The following is an 18,818-nucleotide window of genomic DNA, read 5'->3' on the forward strand; positions in this document are numbered from 1 at the left end:
AAATCAATGACAGAAAGAGCTTAGCTCTCCTTTTCTTCTTTGCAGAGTTTTAATTTTCAAAGTTGTGGTATTCTTTTCAAATCACCCTGTATTTAAAACTAATTTGTTTGTTTCATTTATTTTCTCTTAAAAAAGAAAAACATCTCAAAAGTCTCTGTGTGGGACAACTATTACCATTTGTTTTGCATTTCCTTTTAATTAGTAGGCAATGTATACCAGGGTGTTATTGAATTGAGTGCAGAATATACTCATTCATTCATTCATTTTCTTTTTGGCTCAGTCACTTTATTTATCAGCAGTCGCAACAGCAGAATGAACCGCCAACTTATCCAGCATATGTTTTACGAAGCGGATGCCCTTCCAGCCTCAACCCAACACTGGGAAACACTTATATACTCTTGCATTCACAGACATACACCATGGCCATTTTACCTTAGTCAATTAACCTATAGCACATGTCTTTGGACTATGGGGGAAAAAGGAGTTACCCACTCCACCACCGTGACACGCTGCAGTTCATGTAATACAATTATTCATTGCTATAATTGTATGACTTATTTATTTGTTTGGCTTTTTGGTGTCGGCCTGTTTTATTTTAGTAAGACCCTGTGCACTTTCTTGCAGCTTAAAGGACTCTTCACCACCTGCATTATAATGTTGGTTATCAATAATATTTTTCAAAAACACAGTTTAGTGGATTATGTAGCAGTTAAATCACTTTTAATCACAATTTTAAGAGTTCAGATGCAAAAACTTGTCTTGTCTGAAACTTTCTTCTAAAAAGATTTTCAGGCCCCTATTAAGCTGTTGATTTCAGCTTAAAGGCAATGAAAAGACCCTCTTCTTTGACAAATGTAAATATATATATATTGAACCTACACACAGGAGCTCTAAAAAAAAAAAATTTAAGTTATGACTTGCAAATATATAGTCGCTATCAAATGGCAACCCAGGATTATAAACAGTGTGTGACTGTGGCAGCATTTTAAAATAAATATTCTGTTCTGTTGCATCTTGCACATTTCACAGCAATTTTAAAGTGAAATGCCCAGGGAACGAGTCTAAAAAATGTGTTTTCTCGGAAGGAGATAAACATACCTGGCAAAGTTTTATGCTGGTTCATGCATCCATTGTGAATGTTTGTAAGCCAATTGAATGATTAGAGGCACTACAAACTTTATGCCTAATCACATTTGAAAACAACAGTTCTACTACCTGCACTAAACTTACCTCACACCATAATCATTCAGGGCCTTTTTTCACAAACTGGGCTTAGCTTAAATCAGGGGTCCATTCTTCATACCCACTTGAATGATGTAAGATGATTTGGCAGATTTTGGATTTTTTTTATCTTGCTAACTGATCTTTGGCTAATTTGGTGCTTCAAACAAGTTCGCTAATCAGATTAAAATATCTGAATGAACTGATCTGAGATCTGTGTGTGTTGTGAAGGACAGATTTATCAATCTTTGAAATCATGATCAGCACTGCAATGATTGGCTGATGGTAAAGCAGAGTAATGACATCATTTGGTTAATATTCAATAATCCATGTGAGCAAAATTACATAAAAATGATACTAAACTGAAATATGATACGCAATAACTTTCCACAATTGTTGTGGGCTGTATGTTTTACACTTTCATGTGTCAAGAGTATTTAGCAATTTATTTAGTTTTACTTTTAGAGCAGATTTTTAATAATTATAGTAGCCTATTCAAGTTTCTTAATAAATGGCTGTTTAAATTAATTTTGCATCAAAATATCATTCAGATATTGGTAAAATTGTCTGCAACTTTTGCGAAGCATCAAATCACTGCCATGTTAACTGTCAAAAAGTGCATGATGTGCATGTGCATGATGCATGAATTATTATTCCTTTGCTTTACAAAAACTAACTTTTATTTCAGATTGAATTGCATAACAGAATTGCATTATTTATATTTAAAAAACTATTATTAATTTATTCATTTTCTTTTCGGCTTAGTTTCTTGATTAATCTGGGGCCGCCACAGCAGAATGAAACACCAACTTATCCAGCATATGTTTTACGCAGCGGATGCCCTTCCAGCTGCAACCCATCACTGGGAAACATTCATACACTCTCATTTAAACTCATACACTACAATTTTATCTTACTCAATTCACCTGTACCACATGTCTTTGGACTTGTGGGGGACACTGGAGCACCTGGAGGAAACCCACACAAACATGGGAAAAACATGCAAACTCCACACAGAAATACCAACTGACCCAGCCGAGGCTTCATTCAATCTAATTTTGAAATAAGAGCGTCACACTGGCGCAGCACCTCTATGCAAGAAGGTCGCTAATTCGAGCCCCGACAGGGTCAGTTGGCATTTCTGTGTGGAGTTTGCATGTTCTCCTTATGCTGGCATAAGTTTTCTCTGGGTGCTCCGGTTTCCCCCACAGTCCAAGGATGCGGTATAGGTGAATTGAATAAGCTAAACTATCCGTAGTGTATGTGTGTGTGAATGCAAGGGTTTATGGGTGTTTCCCAGTGTTGGGTTGTGGTTGTGTGGCTGGAAGGGCATCCACTGCGTAGAAACATATGCTGGATAAGTTGGTGGTTCATTCCGCTGTGGCGACCCCAGATTAATAAAAGGGACTAAGCCGAAATGAAAATGAATGAATGAATAATCTTGAAATAAGCCACTGCTCCAGAGCAGGGTTGAGCTACCAGACCTGTTGCTATATGACAACAACCCTCAGATGAGTTTTGAAGAAGGAAACCATCCTGAATCATGTCAAATCATCAAGAACCAAATTTAGATAATTGAGTAATCCACGTACGAATAACAGACCACAGGACTAAGGTTTCGTTAAGTTAGGCTAATTTAAAATAAAAAAAATTAAAAAAAAGGAAAATGTAATAATTTTTTTTTTTAAACACAATAATTGTGACCATCTTGAGATAATTAATGGCAGAGGCATATTTTTAAAAATTTCTCTGTAGGTTAGTTCTATTTTAGGGTGCTATTATTTGCCAAGGACAAGCCTTATCTGTAAAACCACAGACAGTGTAAAAAAAAAAAAGCAATAAATGTTTGTTTGTTTGTTTTTTCAGAAGCTACCATCATATATGACATATTTGAGGCCTTTTGTTGAATTTACTTTAATGTAAAGTTTGCTACAATGTAAAATTCATACATGCATAAAAGGCAATGCAGACTGCCATTGTTCGCAAATGTTTTAAGGTGTATTGTGCAAGTAAAGAAGCATAAACGATTCAGTCATTAACTGATAGTCTATCCTGTAATCGCGTATAAACCATTTAGATTTTTCCAGTTTATTTAACACTGAGGGGCCATTTACAACATTTCTTCCTTCTTGAAAATAAATTTAGTACGTGTGGATTAATTCCAAGCTCAAACAAACACACAACAGCAGAGTAACATGGTAATGTTGTTGCTAATTGTTTGCTAATGCTTTATCAGCAGTTTGGATTTGCTGGCCTGCCATATGTGATGCAGCATTTTTGATTGTTTTCATGAATATGTTAAAAAAAAAAAGCATAATTTGATAAATGTTGTATACACATGAAACTTTTTATAATGCTAGGACAAACTTTTCAGTATTTGGCTCCATCATTGTTTTGTATAAATATAGCCAGAGTTTTGCTAAAATTGCAGGTAAACGCATCAAGTGGTTTACTTGAAATGTCATGCAATGTTTTTACAGTGAAGGAAACACTATATGTTCTATATCAGGGTTTCTGCAAGTTTCATAAAGTCAAATTTAAGACTTTTTAAGACTATAAGACCATTACGAATGAAACTTCAGACCTATAAAGGACTAAATGCTACATTTATGGCCGGTTGGTTTTTTAAACAAATGTTAACGTAAGGAAGATAATTCAACTATATTGATAAATATAGACATATAGAGTTCAATCTTTTCTGAGATGGATTGTTGGTGATTGGATGGGTGTTGGCCTGATTGAGTAACTTCACATGGACATAGGAAAATTAAGACCTGTTAAAGGTGATTTAAACCCTACAAAACAACATTTCATTGAATTTACAACTGTTTAAGGCCTAAAATGTTATTTTTAAAAATGTACCACATTTTAAGACTTTAAGACCCCACGGGCACCCTGTATGTGTCCTAGCAGCACTATGGCTTTCCCTCCAGTACTCATTTATGACTTATAGTAACAAGTATTGGTCAGTAACTAAGCAGATCTGAACCATTGCTAGGCAACAGAATGTGAATATCCTGTAGCTTTAGGCTGGATGACTCTGCAACAGATAGAGAAACACATCTTCCCTCAACTGACAAACACCCGCTTACAACTAACAGTTCATTCTTACGTTTTCCCGGAAGTCAAAGGCGCAAAACGATTTGACACTTAAAGCAGTGTAAACAATGACAACGAACGCTGGCTGCTTACGAAAGATCACTGATCAACCGAGACATGTGTCAGATCTTTAATTGATTGATCAGCTGTTCTGCAGGTAAAGCTCATACTGCTGGCGTAGTGGTCCACTACTATATCATATTTTAAACTTAAGCTGATGTGTAATGTAGCTGTGTGAACATAAACAACGTCTCTGAATGGAATTTGCACTAAGTTTAGTGCAAAGGGACACATTGGCTTTTAAAGAGTTAGGTTTGAAAAGCCTATAGCGAATGAACTTTGGGGACTACAAAAAAATACATCCGGGCTAGTGAGGTCACAAGCGCTTCAGATTATTCACATTTACCACACGCAGCAACAGGACATGGCCAGAGGAGCTGTAGTGCTGTAATATAGCAGAGAAAGCTAAAATGCTGTCCAAATGCTGCTATTTCCAGAGAGCTTCTTCTGTTTCTGTATTTGGGCTTCTTAAGGAGCATTTGGCAAAGGAGAGCTTCCAGCATCTCTCTGTTCAGTGCTAGATTTGTCTTAAATAAAAAAACTCCTCCAACCGACGAAGCTGTAGATTGTGAGCCACAACCTGTATTTTTGTTTGATTAAAATTGATCTATTTCATGTACCGTTTCTAGCGTTAACGGTATGTTGTAGCGAGGATGTAAACAATGCGAAATGCTGTTTGGCACTGTTAACAATTTAGCTACAAATTAATATTTATTCTTCAAACTAATGTAAAAACCCACAACCTTCAGCAGCGCAGCAGTATCTCTCTATGCAGCCACTTTCCCTGTTCTCGCATAACAAACTCGCAAAAGATATGAGAACGTTTTATATTACTTACACATGCTTATAATCAGTATAGAAAGACATTTGTCAGATTTTATTGTAAGAGAGCAGGTGTGAGGTCTAGTCCTCTACATTTTCTGCCTGATTCGGGCACAAACTGATGCAGCTAACAGCTACTCTGATTGACTGTTTGTGCTTGAAGGCGCATGCTACTTTTCCAGGTGACGTGGAGCCGATACGCGAATCATGGCCCATTATGATAGCAGACCAATCAGAGCCTCTTGAGGGCGGGCCTTTTGGAAGAACTAGGAAACATGACAGTGGTTTATGTTAGCCGAGTAGCTGTATATAATCAAAGTAAGATATATGAAAAAATAACGTGATTTTCTACAAATGAAGCATGAGCACACATTGCTTTGCATCTTATGAACAAAACCAAGCCTTAAAATACACTCCGGACCACCCCTTTAATGAGATGTGATGGAGAGGAGAAGTAATGCTGCCTAGAATATTCTTCCTTGTTAAATGAATACATCACATCAAGCAATAAGCCCCAATGGTTGGAATGCCTTTTTCTTAAGCAGAACAAACTATATAAGCTTTATTGGACACACATGACACACTTTCACACATTGAGAAAAACAGACAACCAAAATCATTGAAATGAACAAAGAAAAACCCACATTTTATTGCACTTAAGTTATAAGAAAATAAAAATTCTAAATGAATCAAACAAATACACAATCCCTTTAAGGTTTCTTTTTTAGCTGTCTGTTATGCCAGGCAGTTTACACAAACTGAAAAAATAAAACAGCTCCAACATCTGATTTCTCAAACCAGATCATAAATTAAACAGGAAGAAATGAAAAAGAAAAGAACAGGAAAAAGAACAAGATTGTTTTTTCTTTTAATATACAGTGTTAAACCACTTTCACAGTTCAGCTTGAGTTGTGACTTGGAGGATGAGACGAATCGTTTGGCTACGGATGCGGTTACGTCCTGTTTATCTATGAAGCTGCTTTACCATTCAAAAAAAAAAAAAAAAGAACTAAAAAAAAAAAAAAAAGAACAAAAACAAAATCCATGAGAGCGTCACCAAGAAAACCAGGTTAGCTCTAGCACTTAAAACGTAATCAGATGTCCATTTCTGTACACTAAGACCACCTTTTTTTTCTGTAACTTAACATCGGTTCCAACAATCTCGTTTTTATAACTAATTAAAAACAAGAACGGTATTCTTTTCGCCGAAGCATACATTTCCACACAGCTGACAGAGCTTTTGTCCCAAGGAATGTGTGATTTGCTCAAACACACACCCGCACACACATCCAGTCATGCTCGCAAACACGCGCAAAATAGTTTCTACTCGTCCGTCGTTTTATCTCAGCAGACAAACCCGTCTCTTTGACAGACATTCTCCCTCCTCTACGCCTCGTAGAGGCACATTTGGCTCAAGTTTCAGTGGCAAAAAAAAGAGAAGCTGTAATGTCAATATCTTGCTTTTGTTGGTACGTTTGTTTGTGTCGTTTTTACAAGTTCAAACTCTACAAGTAACTTTTGTTTAGAATTTCGTCTGGGACTAAAACGTCACAGCCAGTTAAAGTTCCACCTTAATTTTGTGTGTGTAGCAGCATAAAATCCAGTTTGGCCACTGGGATGGACAGTACTGGGGGAAAGGGGGGTGGGAGGGGGACATGTTCCCAGAAGCTTATGGGAAAACATTCCCGTTTCCCACAGAGCACCAGCACTGATGAACTATCAAGACCAGACTGGTTGAAAAACAATGAATGCAGGTCATCTCCAAACCAGAGAGACGCCGCTTATGAAGTAGAGAGAGAAAAAAAACACAATACAAAATAAAACCCCAAAAACGTGAAACAGCAGGGTGGGTTTAGCTTAATACTGAGGCCTGTTGTTTGAAACAGTAGGCAGGAAGTGAACAAAAAAAAAAAAGCTGAACTTGAAAAAGAAAGCACAAAACTTTAATTCACAGCTATTGACACAAAAAAACCCAAAAGACAAGTGGTGGGGAACAAAGCAAAGACAAAAAGAAAACTCAACGCGTGAGGAAGAAAGGGATATTTGGCGTGTGCTGAGGTTGATGAGGACCGACAAAATTGGCTTCCTTTGTCTTTCTTTCTCCAATCACTCCCACAGTACAACAAAGCTCTTCAATCTTTCTGCTCTTTAAATCTGAACGTGTATACACTATGTATCGCTCCGTGTTGATGCGTTAGGGTCTCATGTATACAGTGTCGACTGCTTTGATCAAAAAAATAACATTTGTACATTATGGGTGCGAATTTCAGTCAGGCTTGAGCAAACAAGTCTCTGTGCAAGGTCGCCTTGAGTGGTAGGAAAAGGGACAATCCTGTCTTCCCATGTCCTTCTTGTCAGTTTCCTTCCCAGAATGCTGTGGTGCATGAGCGTCTGCCCCCACCCCCTCGGTAGGTGAACGGAACTGTGGTGGCAGTCATGAACCGTGGCACAGCAGGGGGGGAGAGATGTTGGCGGCAACTTATCGGGGAGGTGGAGATGCCATGAAGTGAGCGGTCAGTCCTGGCGCAGAATGACCCGGGACGGGTTGCTCTTTCCCCTCCCTCCCCATTTTCCAAACAAGTCCCCTGTAAGTTCGCCCCTTCACTTCATGTCCACGTCAAAGTCCAGCACCAGGAGCTTGGTTTCCTCCGTGCCGTTCCGGCTGCCCACTGCACAAACCAGTTTGGTATTAGAGGCACGGATGCGCCAGACCACACCGCCGCTGCCTCCGCTCTCCAGTGTGACCAGGTTGCGGATGAACTCGCCCGTTCGAAGGTCCCACAACTTCACCGTACCGTCATCCGAGCTGGTGATGACAAAATTCTTGTTGAACTGCAGGCATGTTACTGCACTCTGGTGCTTGTGAGGACCTGAGAGCAAAAATAAAGTAGAAGAAATTTAAGTTAGAGACTGACATCTCGTAAAAACGAAGCACATATGATTATGTTAAAAGGATAGTTCACCCAAAAATGAACATTTACTCACTAGTTACCCACTCTCAAATGGTTATAAACTGGGTTTCTTTCGTCAATTAAACACAAAAGCAGATATTTTAAAAGTAAGTTGAACGCCTGTAACAATTGACCTTCATGGGTAGAAAAAAACAACTACTATGGAAGTCAATGGTTACAGGTTTTCAACCTTCTTCAAAATATCTTCATGTTTTGTTCAACAAAAGAAAGAAACCCAGTCTATAACCATTAGAAGGTACTAGTGAGTAAATGGTCAATTTGCAGCTTTCTTCAAAATATCTTTTGTTTTCATTAGACGAAAGACATTAACAGGTTTGGGACAAGTGAAGGGGGAGTAAATGATTTTGTGAAACAACCCCTTTAAAAATACACTTGGGGTGTACTTCAAATCTTACAGATATTACAGTATTCTGAAACCCTTGTTGTTAGCAAAACCAGTGGCCATTGAGCGAACTGCAGCTTTGGTATATTCATAGAGACAGTATTGCTTTATGATTGGAAGTAAAAATAACTTTTCAACAATATACTAATAAAGAAAAAAATCATTAACGACAAATATGTTAGTGTGTTTCACTTTGTTTCCCTCAATAAAAAATAAATAAAATGAGCGACACCAGTTAAAGCGGTAGTTCACCCAAAAAAGAAAATAGTCATCATTTATTCAACCCGTGTCACACACCTGATTGAGTTTCTTTATTCCTCTGAAAAAAGAAGATATTCTAAAGAATGTTGAAAGGCAGTGACCATTCATAATAAACCATTTTTTATAAGAAAGTCAAAGGTTTGGAACGGCTTGAGTGTCATTTGAGTGTTTTTATTTTTGAGTGAACTGTCCCTTTTTAGAAATCATCTGGTCATAGTGATATTGATGTTTGCATAAGCTCTATAATTTACTCTGACACCAGGTTGACAGATGAGCCTATTAAAATAGCATGGCTACAACTCTGATTATGAATATATGAGACTTTATACATTTCACCGTGTAACACCGTGACATTACAATACAGAATGGCCTTGAAAATTATGCAAGCGTTCATTCTTGTGTCACTTGTGCAGTATTGTTAAAACTGTTGTAGTTAAAAGATAACCTTTGACCTCAAAAAAGGCACACATAAAGCAATGCTTACATTCTAAAGTGGATTTCTTTATTCCTTTAAAAACTTTTTTTAAACACATTTGAATTTGTTTTAATACAATATTTGTTTTAATACAATATTACAATATTTTAATTTGTTTTTGTTTTTATTTCTTATACTTGTAAATGTTTATTTTATTCTTGTTTATGTAAAGCACTTTCAAATACCATGGTGTATGAAATGTGCTATATAAATGCTTTGCCTTGTCTAAAGTACTATTTTATTGTACTATCAACATTACCTTCAGTTCACAAACGGAACAGATTTTTCCATAATAAGTACTTTAACTTTTTTTAGAAAGTATGCTAAAGTATACTTTTGCCCACTAGGGATTCCAGATGGATCAGCTCATCAAACACTGCAACGATGAAAGCACCAATAGACAGGAAATCGAACGACAGCTCCTTGCCACGGCAGAGAGAATGAGGACTGAACGAGTAACTATGGTTACGGGAAATACTGTGGCATAAACGGCTTTGATTCTGTGCCCTTGAGGTATTGAATTGAACCAGTCCTTCTGATAGACCAAGAAACATGCCTAAGTCTAAACATAAGTGCGGTCAGCAAGGCATAAAGATGTCAAAAAGAAACTGCTTCTGTTTCTGCAGAGAGGCCTTATCAGCTATTACACATCATACTGACAATAAAGCTAACAGAACTAGGAAAAAGAAAAAAAAAACAGACCTATGTTCATAACAATTAAACATCAATTGAGAGTGTGAATTCGGTCATGAATAGCCATCAGCAAGTGCTTAAGTCAACTGTGTGAATGTAAATGAGATGGCCGCTCTCTCTATTGATGTGCAAGACATGACACGGAGCACCATAATGGTCGGTTTCCCTTTAATGAGCGTCCCTGTGTGAGCGTTTGCACTTCAAAGCTTTACTGTCGAGTTGAGCATCTCGTCTGGGGTCAAATGTGTGTTTTTGTGTATTATGTCAAACGAGTGCCATTAAGTGATAAGGGCAAAATGCTCAATGACCTAATTAAATGACCTACTATTTAATACATGGTCCAACCCTCTCTCTCTTACCCTCTGGGCACCCCTGAACAAGACCATCCCAACCCCCTCCAATTCCTTTCATCATGCAATCCATCCCTCAACCTTCCAGAAAGGCTTAAGATAAGAGAGACTAGGAATTTGGAATTTCTCTTCATTTTTTTTATTAAACTAAAGGCTGGTTAAAATGTTGCAATGGAGATCTAACTTTTATACATGTGAATTGGATGAGGAACATAATATACAACATTGCACTTTTTATACATTTATGTAAATTCAATCAACCAAAGTCTGGTTATTAATTCATGAGCTGAAGCTTTTAAAGGAACAGTTTTTACACCCATGTTTTACTCATCCTTCACATCATTAACCAGATTCATATGTGGTTATTTTATGTCAGCAAAGTACTAAAAAATGACATTCACAATAGATAAAGCAGGATATAAATATTTATAATTATATAAATGGCAGGATTTAGAGATGCATAGAGAACACATCGAAAGAAGCGGAAATTTCAGGCTTTTAAAAAAAAACTTTGCTAGATATAAATTCATCATTAAAAATAGTGATCTCCCTATGAACCTGTTTCATGTTTCCGTTTCTGGTTTCTCAGTAGCGCAAGTAATCATAGTTGGATAAACTTAAGAGTGCAGTGAATGGTAGAGTTTATCAAATAATTTTTTTACACACCTATTTGCTGAAATATCAAAAAAGATAAACTCCACGATGGTGTTCTTAAGACTTTCAGAACAATAAATAAAATTATGAGAGACTGACAATGGCAGGCAGAAGAGAGTACAATGTCTGAAAGTGGTATTTTGTTTTTGGTAATTTGATGCAAATATTATATTATATATACCTAAATACATACAAATGTACATATTTGTACAAAAAAACAGATATTAAAAACACTAAGAGAATATAAGATGCTCATGACCGTTAAACTCATAATAACAGTCTATGTATATCATTGTATATCAAAGATTCTTCAAAGAGAAAAAAAGTAGGGCGGGGCTTGTCATTTGCTAATATCTGTGATCTTTGCTAATTAATGTGAGTGACAGGTGCTGGAGGGGAGGAAGTATTGTGCCGCACTTCACACGTCGACAGAGATGAGACTTTGCTTTATTCTAATTGGAGATTACAAGTGCATGAATATAAAATAATAGTAATAATAATAATTATAATAATAATGATGATGGTGATGATGATGATGATGATGATGAAGACGATAGTAATAATAGTAGTAATAATAATAATAACAATAACGTGAATAAAATTATATTTACACACACCTATTGTTGAATTTAAATGTATTAAATTATTTTTTTCATTTTATTTTATTTTTGTATGCAGTATTGTATTTTAAACTTATTTTAAATGTTTTTATTTCTATTTAATAAATGTTGAGGTGGGAAAGTAATTCTAAATTATTATATATGTTCAGGGCTTGACATTAACCTCCCCTAACCAGCCAAAGGCAGGTTGATTTTAGCTGTGTTGGGTTAGACAGTCACTCCCACTAGCCACTTTGGCTGGTTGAAATTAATTCTTAAATTGAAATTCTTAAAAGCTGGGTTCAACAACAAGGATGGCCCAACGGCCCTCGAGAATGGAAATACAGAACGACTGACAAAATCAACTGTGTTCGAGCGAACAAAAGAAAGCAGATGAATACTCAATGAAAGGAGGATCACGCACATGTTTAGACCATAGGGTGAGACACAGGTGATGCTTTAGTGAAGCAACAGTGCCTGGAAACACAACTGTTGCAATCGGTTCTCTTAGAAATAGACTGGATAAAAAAGTAATGCTTGTGCACCACTTTCAAGAGCTCGAGATTTAAACAATAAAAAAGGTATTTTATGTAAGCACCAGCGGTTGCAGCTTTTGCTTTCACTATTCTGTGAATAGATTGTTAATGGGCTTAATGTTAACCATGGTCATCCTTTCATTATTGCACACGGTATGCATTTCACCTGCTTTCATTTGCTTATAGCCATTTTTGTTAATATAGTTTAATTATATATATATATAATAAATTTTTTTTATTTATATATATTTTTTTTGGTGGCATGAGGAAAATCTAGTACAACAAAATAAAACCACCGATTTGCTCATGCTTTTTGAAATAAAATCATGTGGACATAACACAATCTACAGATATAAATACAATTTGTTCTTGGGGCAATAAGGCTTTACAACCTTATAGCAAGTTTAAAATTTTTAATATATGGGTCAGTCCTATCTTTTTTAAGTATTATTTATGAAGTTAATATAAAGCATGCTGTGTTTTTTTAATATTGTTTGTAAGTGATTTGTCTCTATGTGTTTGTTGTATCATGTAATGCTACTACCCTAATTTAATTGCCCCTATTGGGATTAATAAAGTTGTTAAACAAACAATATCTATATAAAGTAATTTAGCATGCAAAAGTCAATTTATGCATAAAACATACATTTTCCCAACAACAAAATTGTGGCTAGTGAAAATGGCAAGTGGCTAGTAATATTGAAAAACTACTAGCCACATTGGCTGGTAATCAAAAAAGTTAATGTCGAGACCTGCATACAATAATATTCAGTACTGTTGGAGCTTAAGGACAGTTTTGCCCAAGGAAGAAATATGATATGCCATGGCAAACAAACAAAATTTATTTTTTTTTATTTTAAACCCAATTATGTTTTATATCAGTAAAGCTGACTTGTAACTCATTATAGATGCGATTGGTTTGGCATATGTTGAGTTGTGGAGCCTACACATTTCTCTGTAAATTATCATTTTTTATATATATATTTTTTTCCTCTTATGCTTTCTGGATAATATTGTAATATATTTTGTCTGACTGTTTGTGTATTGTGAAATGGCCTTTGTACAGTTTTTTTTCTGTGTATGTTATCGATAATTTTCTTATGCTAAAAACAATAAAAAGATTTTAAAACATGTTTTGTACTGTTCACTAGGTTCTGTAATATAATTCAAATCAATAAAAACAAAGTTAAAAAGTGTGCATACATAAATCATTTATAAATGAATGCACATCCAGTTTCAAATCACTCTCTTTCTGTCTTTGCTCACCTTGCAGTGTCTGTAGGCACTGGCCGGTCTTGATGTCCCAGATCTTGACGGTGGAGTCTGCATTTCCAGATACTAGGATATTATCTTTAAGCTCCATGCCGCTGGTGAGGGACTGATGACCTGTGAGTGTGTGAATACAGTTCCCCGTCTCTACATCCCACACCCGAATTGATGTGTCCAACGAACCGCTCACCACGTGGATGCCATCGAACTGTAGAAAGAGCAGATGAAATAAATCACTGTGTTCGGTAATTAATAAATGGCTTGTTATATAAGAAAATGACTGGTGCTAAACACCCAGAGCTGTGATTTGGCTTATTCACTGTCTAGAATAAAACCCGAGAACAATTGAATAGAAGCTGTATTGAGTACGACAAGGATTTGATTCCTTTCACAATGAGATGCAGCTCTAGCTGAATTCCGGATATGTTCTATTCCATTGTTATTGCATTAAACGCCACTATGTTTGATTAAATTCTTCTAATGTAATTACTGCAAAGCGCTTACAATTATGGATATACGAACAAATGAGGACTAATGGGGATTAGTGCGGACTTCAGTCCAAATGCTTTGTCCCACAGTTGATGAGTCAGTGACAAATACAATGTACAAAACATAAAATAATCTTTGCATTCATGTCAGTTTTATTGTTTGACTCCACTAACATTTTCTGTTTCCCGTTAATGACTTATTAATGAAATCTATTATGTCATGTAACCAATCTTGGCCAAGTTACCTTAAAAAAAAAAAAGATTACAAATTACTGATTACAACTGAAAATTTACGAATTACTTTACTTTGAAGTTACTTTTAAAACATACAAAATATACTTATATAAAAATAAAAAAAACTGCAGCTCTTGCAGTAATTTAATATACACTGAAAAATATTACAATGAACTGATCACAGCAGATTGACATATTAAAATACTTAAAGAGTTCACCCAAAACTTAAAATTCTCTCATCATACACTTGTTTCAAACCGCTTTATTATTATTTTTAACACAAAAACACTGGGTATCTGTAAGCACTGACATACATAGTATGAAAAAGTGCTGTAGTGTTTTGGTGTTCTGTGTTTACCTGGGATAATTAGTGTACCTAAATGTGTATAATCCAAAGTATAAAGCTGATCGAGTCAGTTATTGTCACGTGACCCAAGGTTTTCAACTGGGGGCGCCTGGGAAATGCGAGCCCGTGCAATATGCACTCCCAATATGTGCATGCGCAGATATGTGACGCGATATGTGAATGGCATCAGAAGATCCCTTCACTCCAGATCCTGTCCAAAAACTTAATTTAGCTGGTTTAGGCTGTGTTTGAGCTGCCATTGCTGGTTGAGTAAGCAGCAGTAGAAAGTTCTTTAGACTACATTATTACTAGCAATATTTTTTGTTTTTATGCTGAATGAATTCCAAGTAATGCCTGTATTTACACTTAAAGCAACCACACTCAACAGCAACCATTTCATTTCAGCTCGTGTTCTCCAGCAATTCAAAAGCACAAGCTTATTAACTAATGTTTCAGTGGAAAAAGTGATTTTAAAAGCAGCATTTTTTCTTTTAAAACTATATTTGTAACTTAACACATATGCATTGACTTTAGTAACTGTAACTAAATTACACAAATTTAAAATGTTATTTGTTACACTACTGGGTTACCCAAAAGTCAAATTAGAATACAGTTCTATCTAATCTCATGTGCATGTAACCTTCATCTATGTATGCCTTTTTAGTTCATTTTTGAATGAGTGTCGAAAACAAAGGAAAAGAAAAAGATTTTTATGCCATGCAACCTTCACTACACGTTAGTGCACAAAAGTTTTGTTTGTCAATAATTTTTTCCCTAATAGTTGTACCAAATGGCTCAAAGTATGAAAATGTTTTCAAGTCATGTACGTATGAATAGCTTTTAAAATCATTTATGAATAAGTACGAAAAGATATATAAATTGTTTTATGCCATGTAACCTTCACTACATATAAGTGGACATCATTTTTGTCTGTCAATTAATTCATTACTTTACTGCATTTTTGATTAAAGGCTGATTTATACTTCTGCGTCAAGCGCTTGAGTATGCTCCAGCGCAGCCTTCGTCCAGTCATGTAGCCCTCACCGCAGCCTCACCTTTCAAAAATGTAACCACACATTGCAATGATGCATAGCGCAAGCTCTGTAATTGGTCAGCTTGGTAGCTGTGACCAGTGTGGGTGGGGCTGAGAGGCATGTGAACCCATTGGAGAGAGTATTGACTAGTGTTGAGTCCTGTGAAGTAGCTCTAGATGGAAACTGTTGTTTTGCGTTTACCTTATGAATAATGTTTTTGCAAATCCGCTGGTTTCTGCCTCTGAATGAGCGAGTTTGAGCTACTTGTACACCGAGGTAGCATTCGGAAGTGTTATAGCAGAGCAACACAAACAGCACGCAGAAGTATAAATGTATATTCAGCCTTTATTTCTGAAGTTTACATATTTGGAAATGACTTATAAGAAGAAAGTATATTGGCGAACCTTCAAAATATGACATACACGCACTTGCAAAGTTAGTTAAACCGACAGAATAACTAAATAAACAGACCTAGATAGAGCATGACACACTAGCTTAAACCATTTTTAAAGATTCCATTAGTGCTCTACTTAATGGAACTTATGGCTAAATCATTCCGAGTCTTCGCAGGTACGCAGTTCCACACAAACTTCCTGCACAGCTGAATGAGTCAAGCTTTCTAGAGAACAGACAGAATGATAGTGCTTCCTATTCAGGCCAAATATCACTTTAGCCCACATCTCATCTCTCTTTAACCTATGCTCCTTTTAGAGCAATGAGTGACGGTTGGGCTTTAAAGATCTCTTGCCTTACAGCTCAAGAATTAACGAAGCGATGACCCGCAGAGTCACTTCATTTTTCTTTGAGCAAAAAGCTAAAGTGGCTTGATTCTCGTTCACGCTTTAAAGGAGGATGAATCCATCAGACATTAATCTGCCCTCTGAAGCAGAAGTGAAGTGGCTGTGTGTTGGTCAGTGCCAGGTAAATGTCTATGTTTACCTGTAGAGAGTAGACTCTGTTGGTGTGACCCTGGAGTGTGTGTAGGCAGGTCTCAGTTTCAGGATCCCACACTTTGACCATAAAGTCGTAGGCTCCGCTGACCACCCGGCGGCCGTCGTACTGTACGCAGCGAACGGCTGCCACGTGACCCATGAGCACGTGCAAACACTGACCCGTCTCGATGTCCCAAACCCGGAGCGTGGCGTCCCGAGAACCACTCACCACCCTAAGAGAGAAAATGCGAAGTGGTTAACTTTTGTTCAAGTAGCTAGTTTGCTTTAAAAGTTTCAAATAATAAAGTTTTGAACATAAAACAGCTAAAATTTAATTAGACAGTAACTCTGCAGTCTATGACAGTCAGTTGCTTTGAGGAGTGTATTTGCTTATAGGATTACATTACATAAAAAAGAAAAACTTATTTGCTTACAAAAGCAAACCCCCTAGCACAAAGGTTTGATATACATTTTGAACATTGAAATGAACATTAAAACGGGTGCTGGTGAAGCAAAGAGAAACAAACAGAAACTGCCATTGTTGTTGCTGAATGAAGCCTGAGGTCACTGCACAAAATAAGCAATCAAGCTTGACACAAAGGGAAATACGCACACCAATTGGCCCAGAGGCATTGAAAACACTGAGAATATTGTGAAGCGAGCAATTGTGTGGTTTATAACAGTATAAAGAAGCAAAGCCCTGGACTGGGTATTTGAGAACTCTGAGGATCCAATCCGCACAATTATAAGCCGTAAAGCTGAAAGCAGATGGGAACTGTGCAGTTTAAGCATCACAATGATATATTGTGCACTGCCATTGAAGGGAATTATCTTTTAAGAAGTATTGTGTAACATATAGTACTTTATATAATGCTAGAAAGTAAATGAACTCCAGTTCTGGTGTTCATGGTGTAGTAGTTTGTTCTCCTAAAGCAGGGATCACCAAACTTGTTCCAGGAGGTCCGGTGTCCTGCAGAGTTTAGCTCTAACCCTAATCAAACACACCTGAACAAGCTAATCAAAGTCTTACTAAGTATACTTAAAACAACCAGGCAGGTGTGCAGGGCACCGGACCTCCAGAAACGAGACTGGTGACTCCTGTTCTAAAGCATAGGTCTGAAACTCTATTCCCGGAGGGCCGCAGCTCTGCACAGTTTTGCTCCAACCCTAATTAAACACAGCTGATCCAAATAATCAAGGTGTTCAAGACTATTAGAGTCTACTAGATCAGCTGTATTTGATTAAGATTGGAGAAAAACTATGCAGAGCTGTGGCCCTCCAGGAATTGAGTTTGAGACCAATGTTCTAAAACTTGTACTCTACACAAGTATTTCACTTTTAAACTTAATGCAATGCATTATGATTAAAAATTAAAAGAATTACCACAAAGACAAATTGTATTTTAAAATATATTAAAATTGCAATAAAATGCTGCTTTCATTGGATTTTAAATTGGAACATAAGACACTTTTTTTATTTTAAAGACTTATTTTTGACATTTTAGCCTTTAGTGACAGGACAATGACAGGATGTAAAATGGGAAAGAGAGGGGGAGAGGATCAGGAAAGGACCGCGAGTTAGGATTCAAACACTAATCACCTGGAGTAGTTGTGCTACATAATCGGTGCACAAACCAATGGGCTATTGTGCAGACAAACATAAGACGTTTTTTCAGAAGCACTATAAAATAAAATTTTACGGTCCTATGAAATTAAAATATAGTTTTTTTAAATGTTAGTATGAGTATTATTCGTTTTTAGTATATCTATAACAGGGTTTTTGCAGGTTTCTTCAAATCGAATTTAAGAATTTAAGACACTTTTAAGATCATAATGAGTGAAATTTTAGAAATGTTTGACTTAGGCTAAACACAAAGTGTTTTTTCTAACGGGTTGGTTACTTCTGTAAATAGTTTTTTTGTATTAATGGAAGATCATGTAAAAGGATGTGTTGCTTTAGTTTTCTTTATTAGGGAGTTTAATTTGAAGAATTTGCTGTAAAAATGTTTAACAGTTGCTGTGAATTGTTTTTCTTTGCAATAAAAAACTTTTTGAGATTAATTATAGGTGATTGCATGTTGGCCAGATTGGCTAGCTTACTTGCACATATGAAAATTAAGACATTTTTAATATTTAATACATACAATAAAATATTTCAGTCAATTCAAGACTTTAAGGTCTAAAATTTAGTTGTTTTTTTTTAAATGCAAGACTTAAGACCCCGCGGACACCCTGTATAAGCTTGTGTTCCCAAGAACACTGACAAAATTTGCATTTAAAAATATGAAATATAAATATCAACAAGTAAAAGCTTGTAGTTTGTTACTCCCACCTAAATGGATGAACAGTTTTATTCACGTCACCTCCTATTCAGTTTTTCACCAAATCATAA

At 36.3% G+C, this 18,818-nt stretch overlaps 1 protein-coding gene across 6 annotated transcripts in view; it reads right to left on the reverse strand.

The window, feature by feature from the left end:
• Positions 1-5,821: 5,821 nt before the first annotated feature.
• fbxw7 (F-box and WD repeat domain containing 7) overlaps positions 5,822-18,818 on the reverse strand; it is a 281,944-nt gene continuing 268,947 nt past the window's right edge. For all 6 annotated transcript variants that reach the window (XM_087237222.1, XM_087237221.1, XM_087237224.1 and 3 more), the window contains 3 exons: positions 16,435-16,660; positions 13,391-13,601; positions 5,822-8,072 (listed from right to left, as the gene is read on the reverse strand). In XM_087237222.1, the coding sequence (XP_087093348.1) occupies positions 7,804-8,072; positions 13,391-13,601; positions 16,435-16,660 (706 nt within the window). In that variant the 3' untranslated portion in view covers positions 5,822-7,803. The remainder of the gene's footprint in view (positions 8,073-13,390; positions 13,602-16,434; positions 16,661-18,818) is intronic.

The sequence above is a fragment of the Danio rerio genome, chromosome 1 (assembly GCF_052040795.2).
Source record: "Danio rerio strain M-AB ecotype USA chromosome 1, GRCz13ab, whole genome shotgun sequence".
NCBI lineage: Eukaryota > Metazoa > Chordata > Actinopteri > Cypriniformes > Danionidae > Danio > Danio rerio.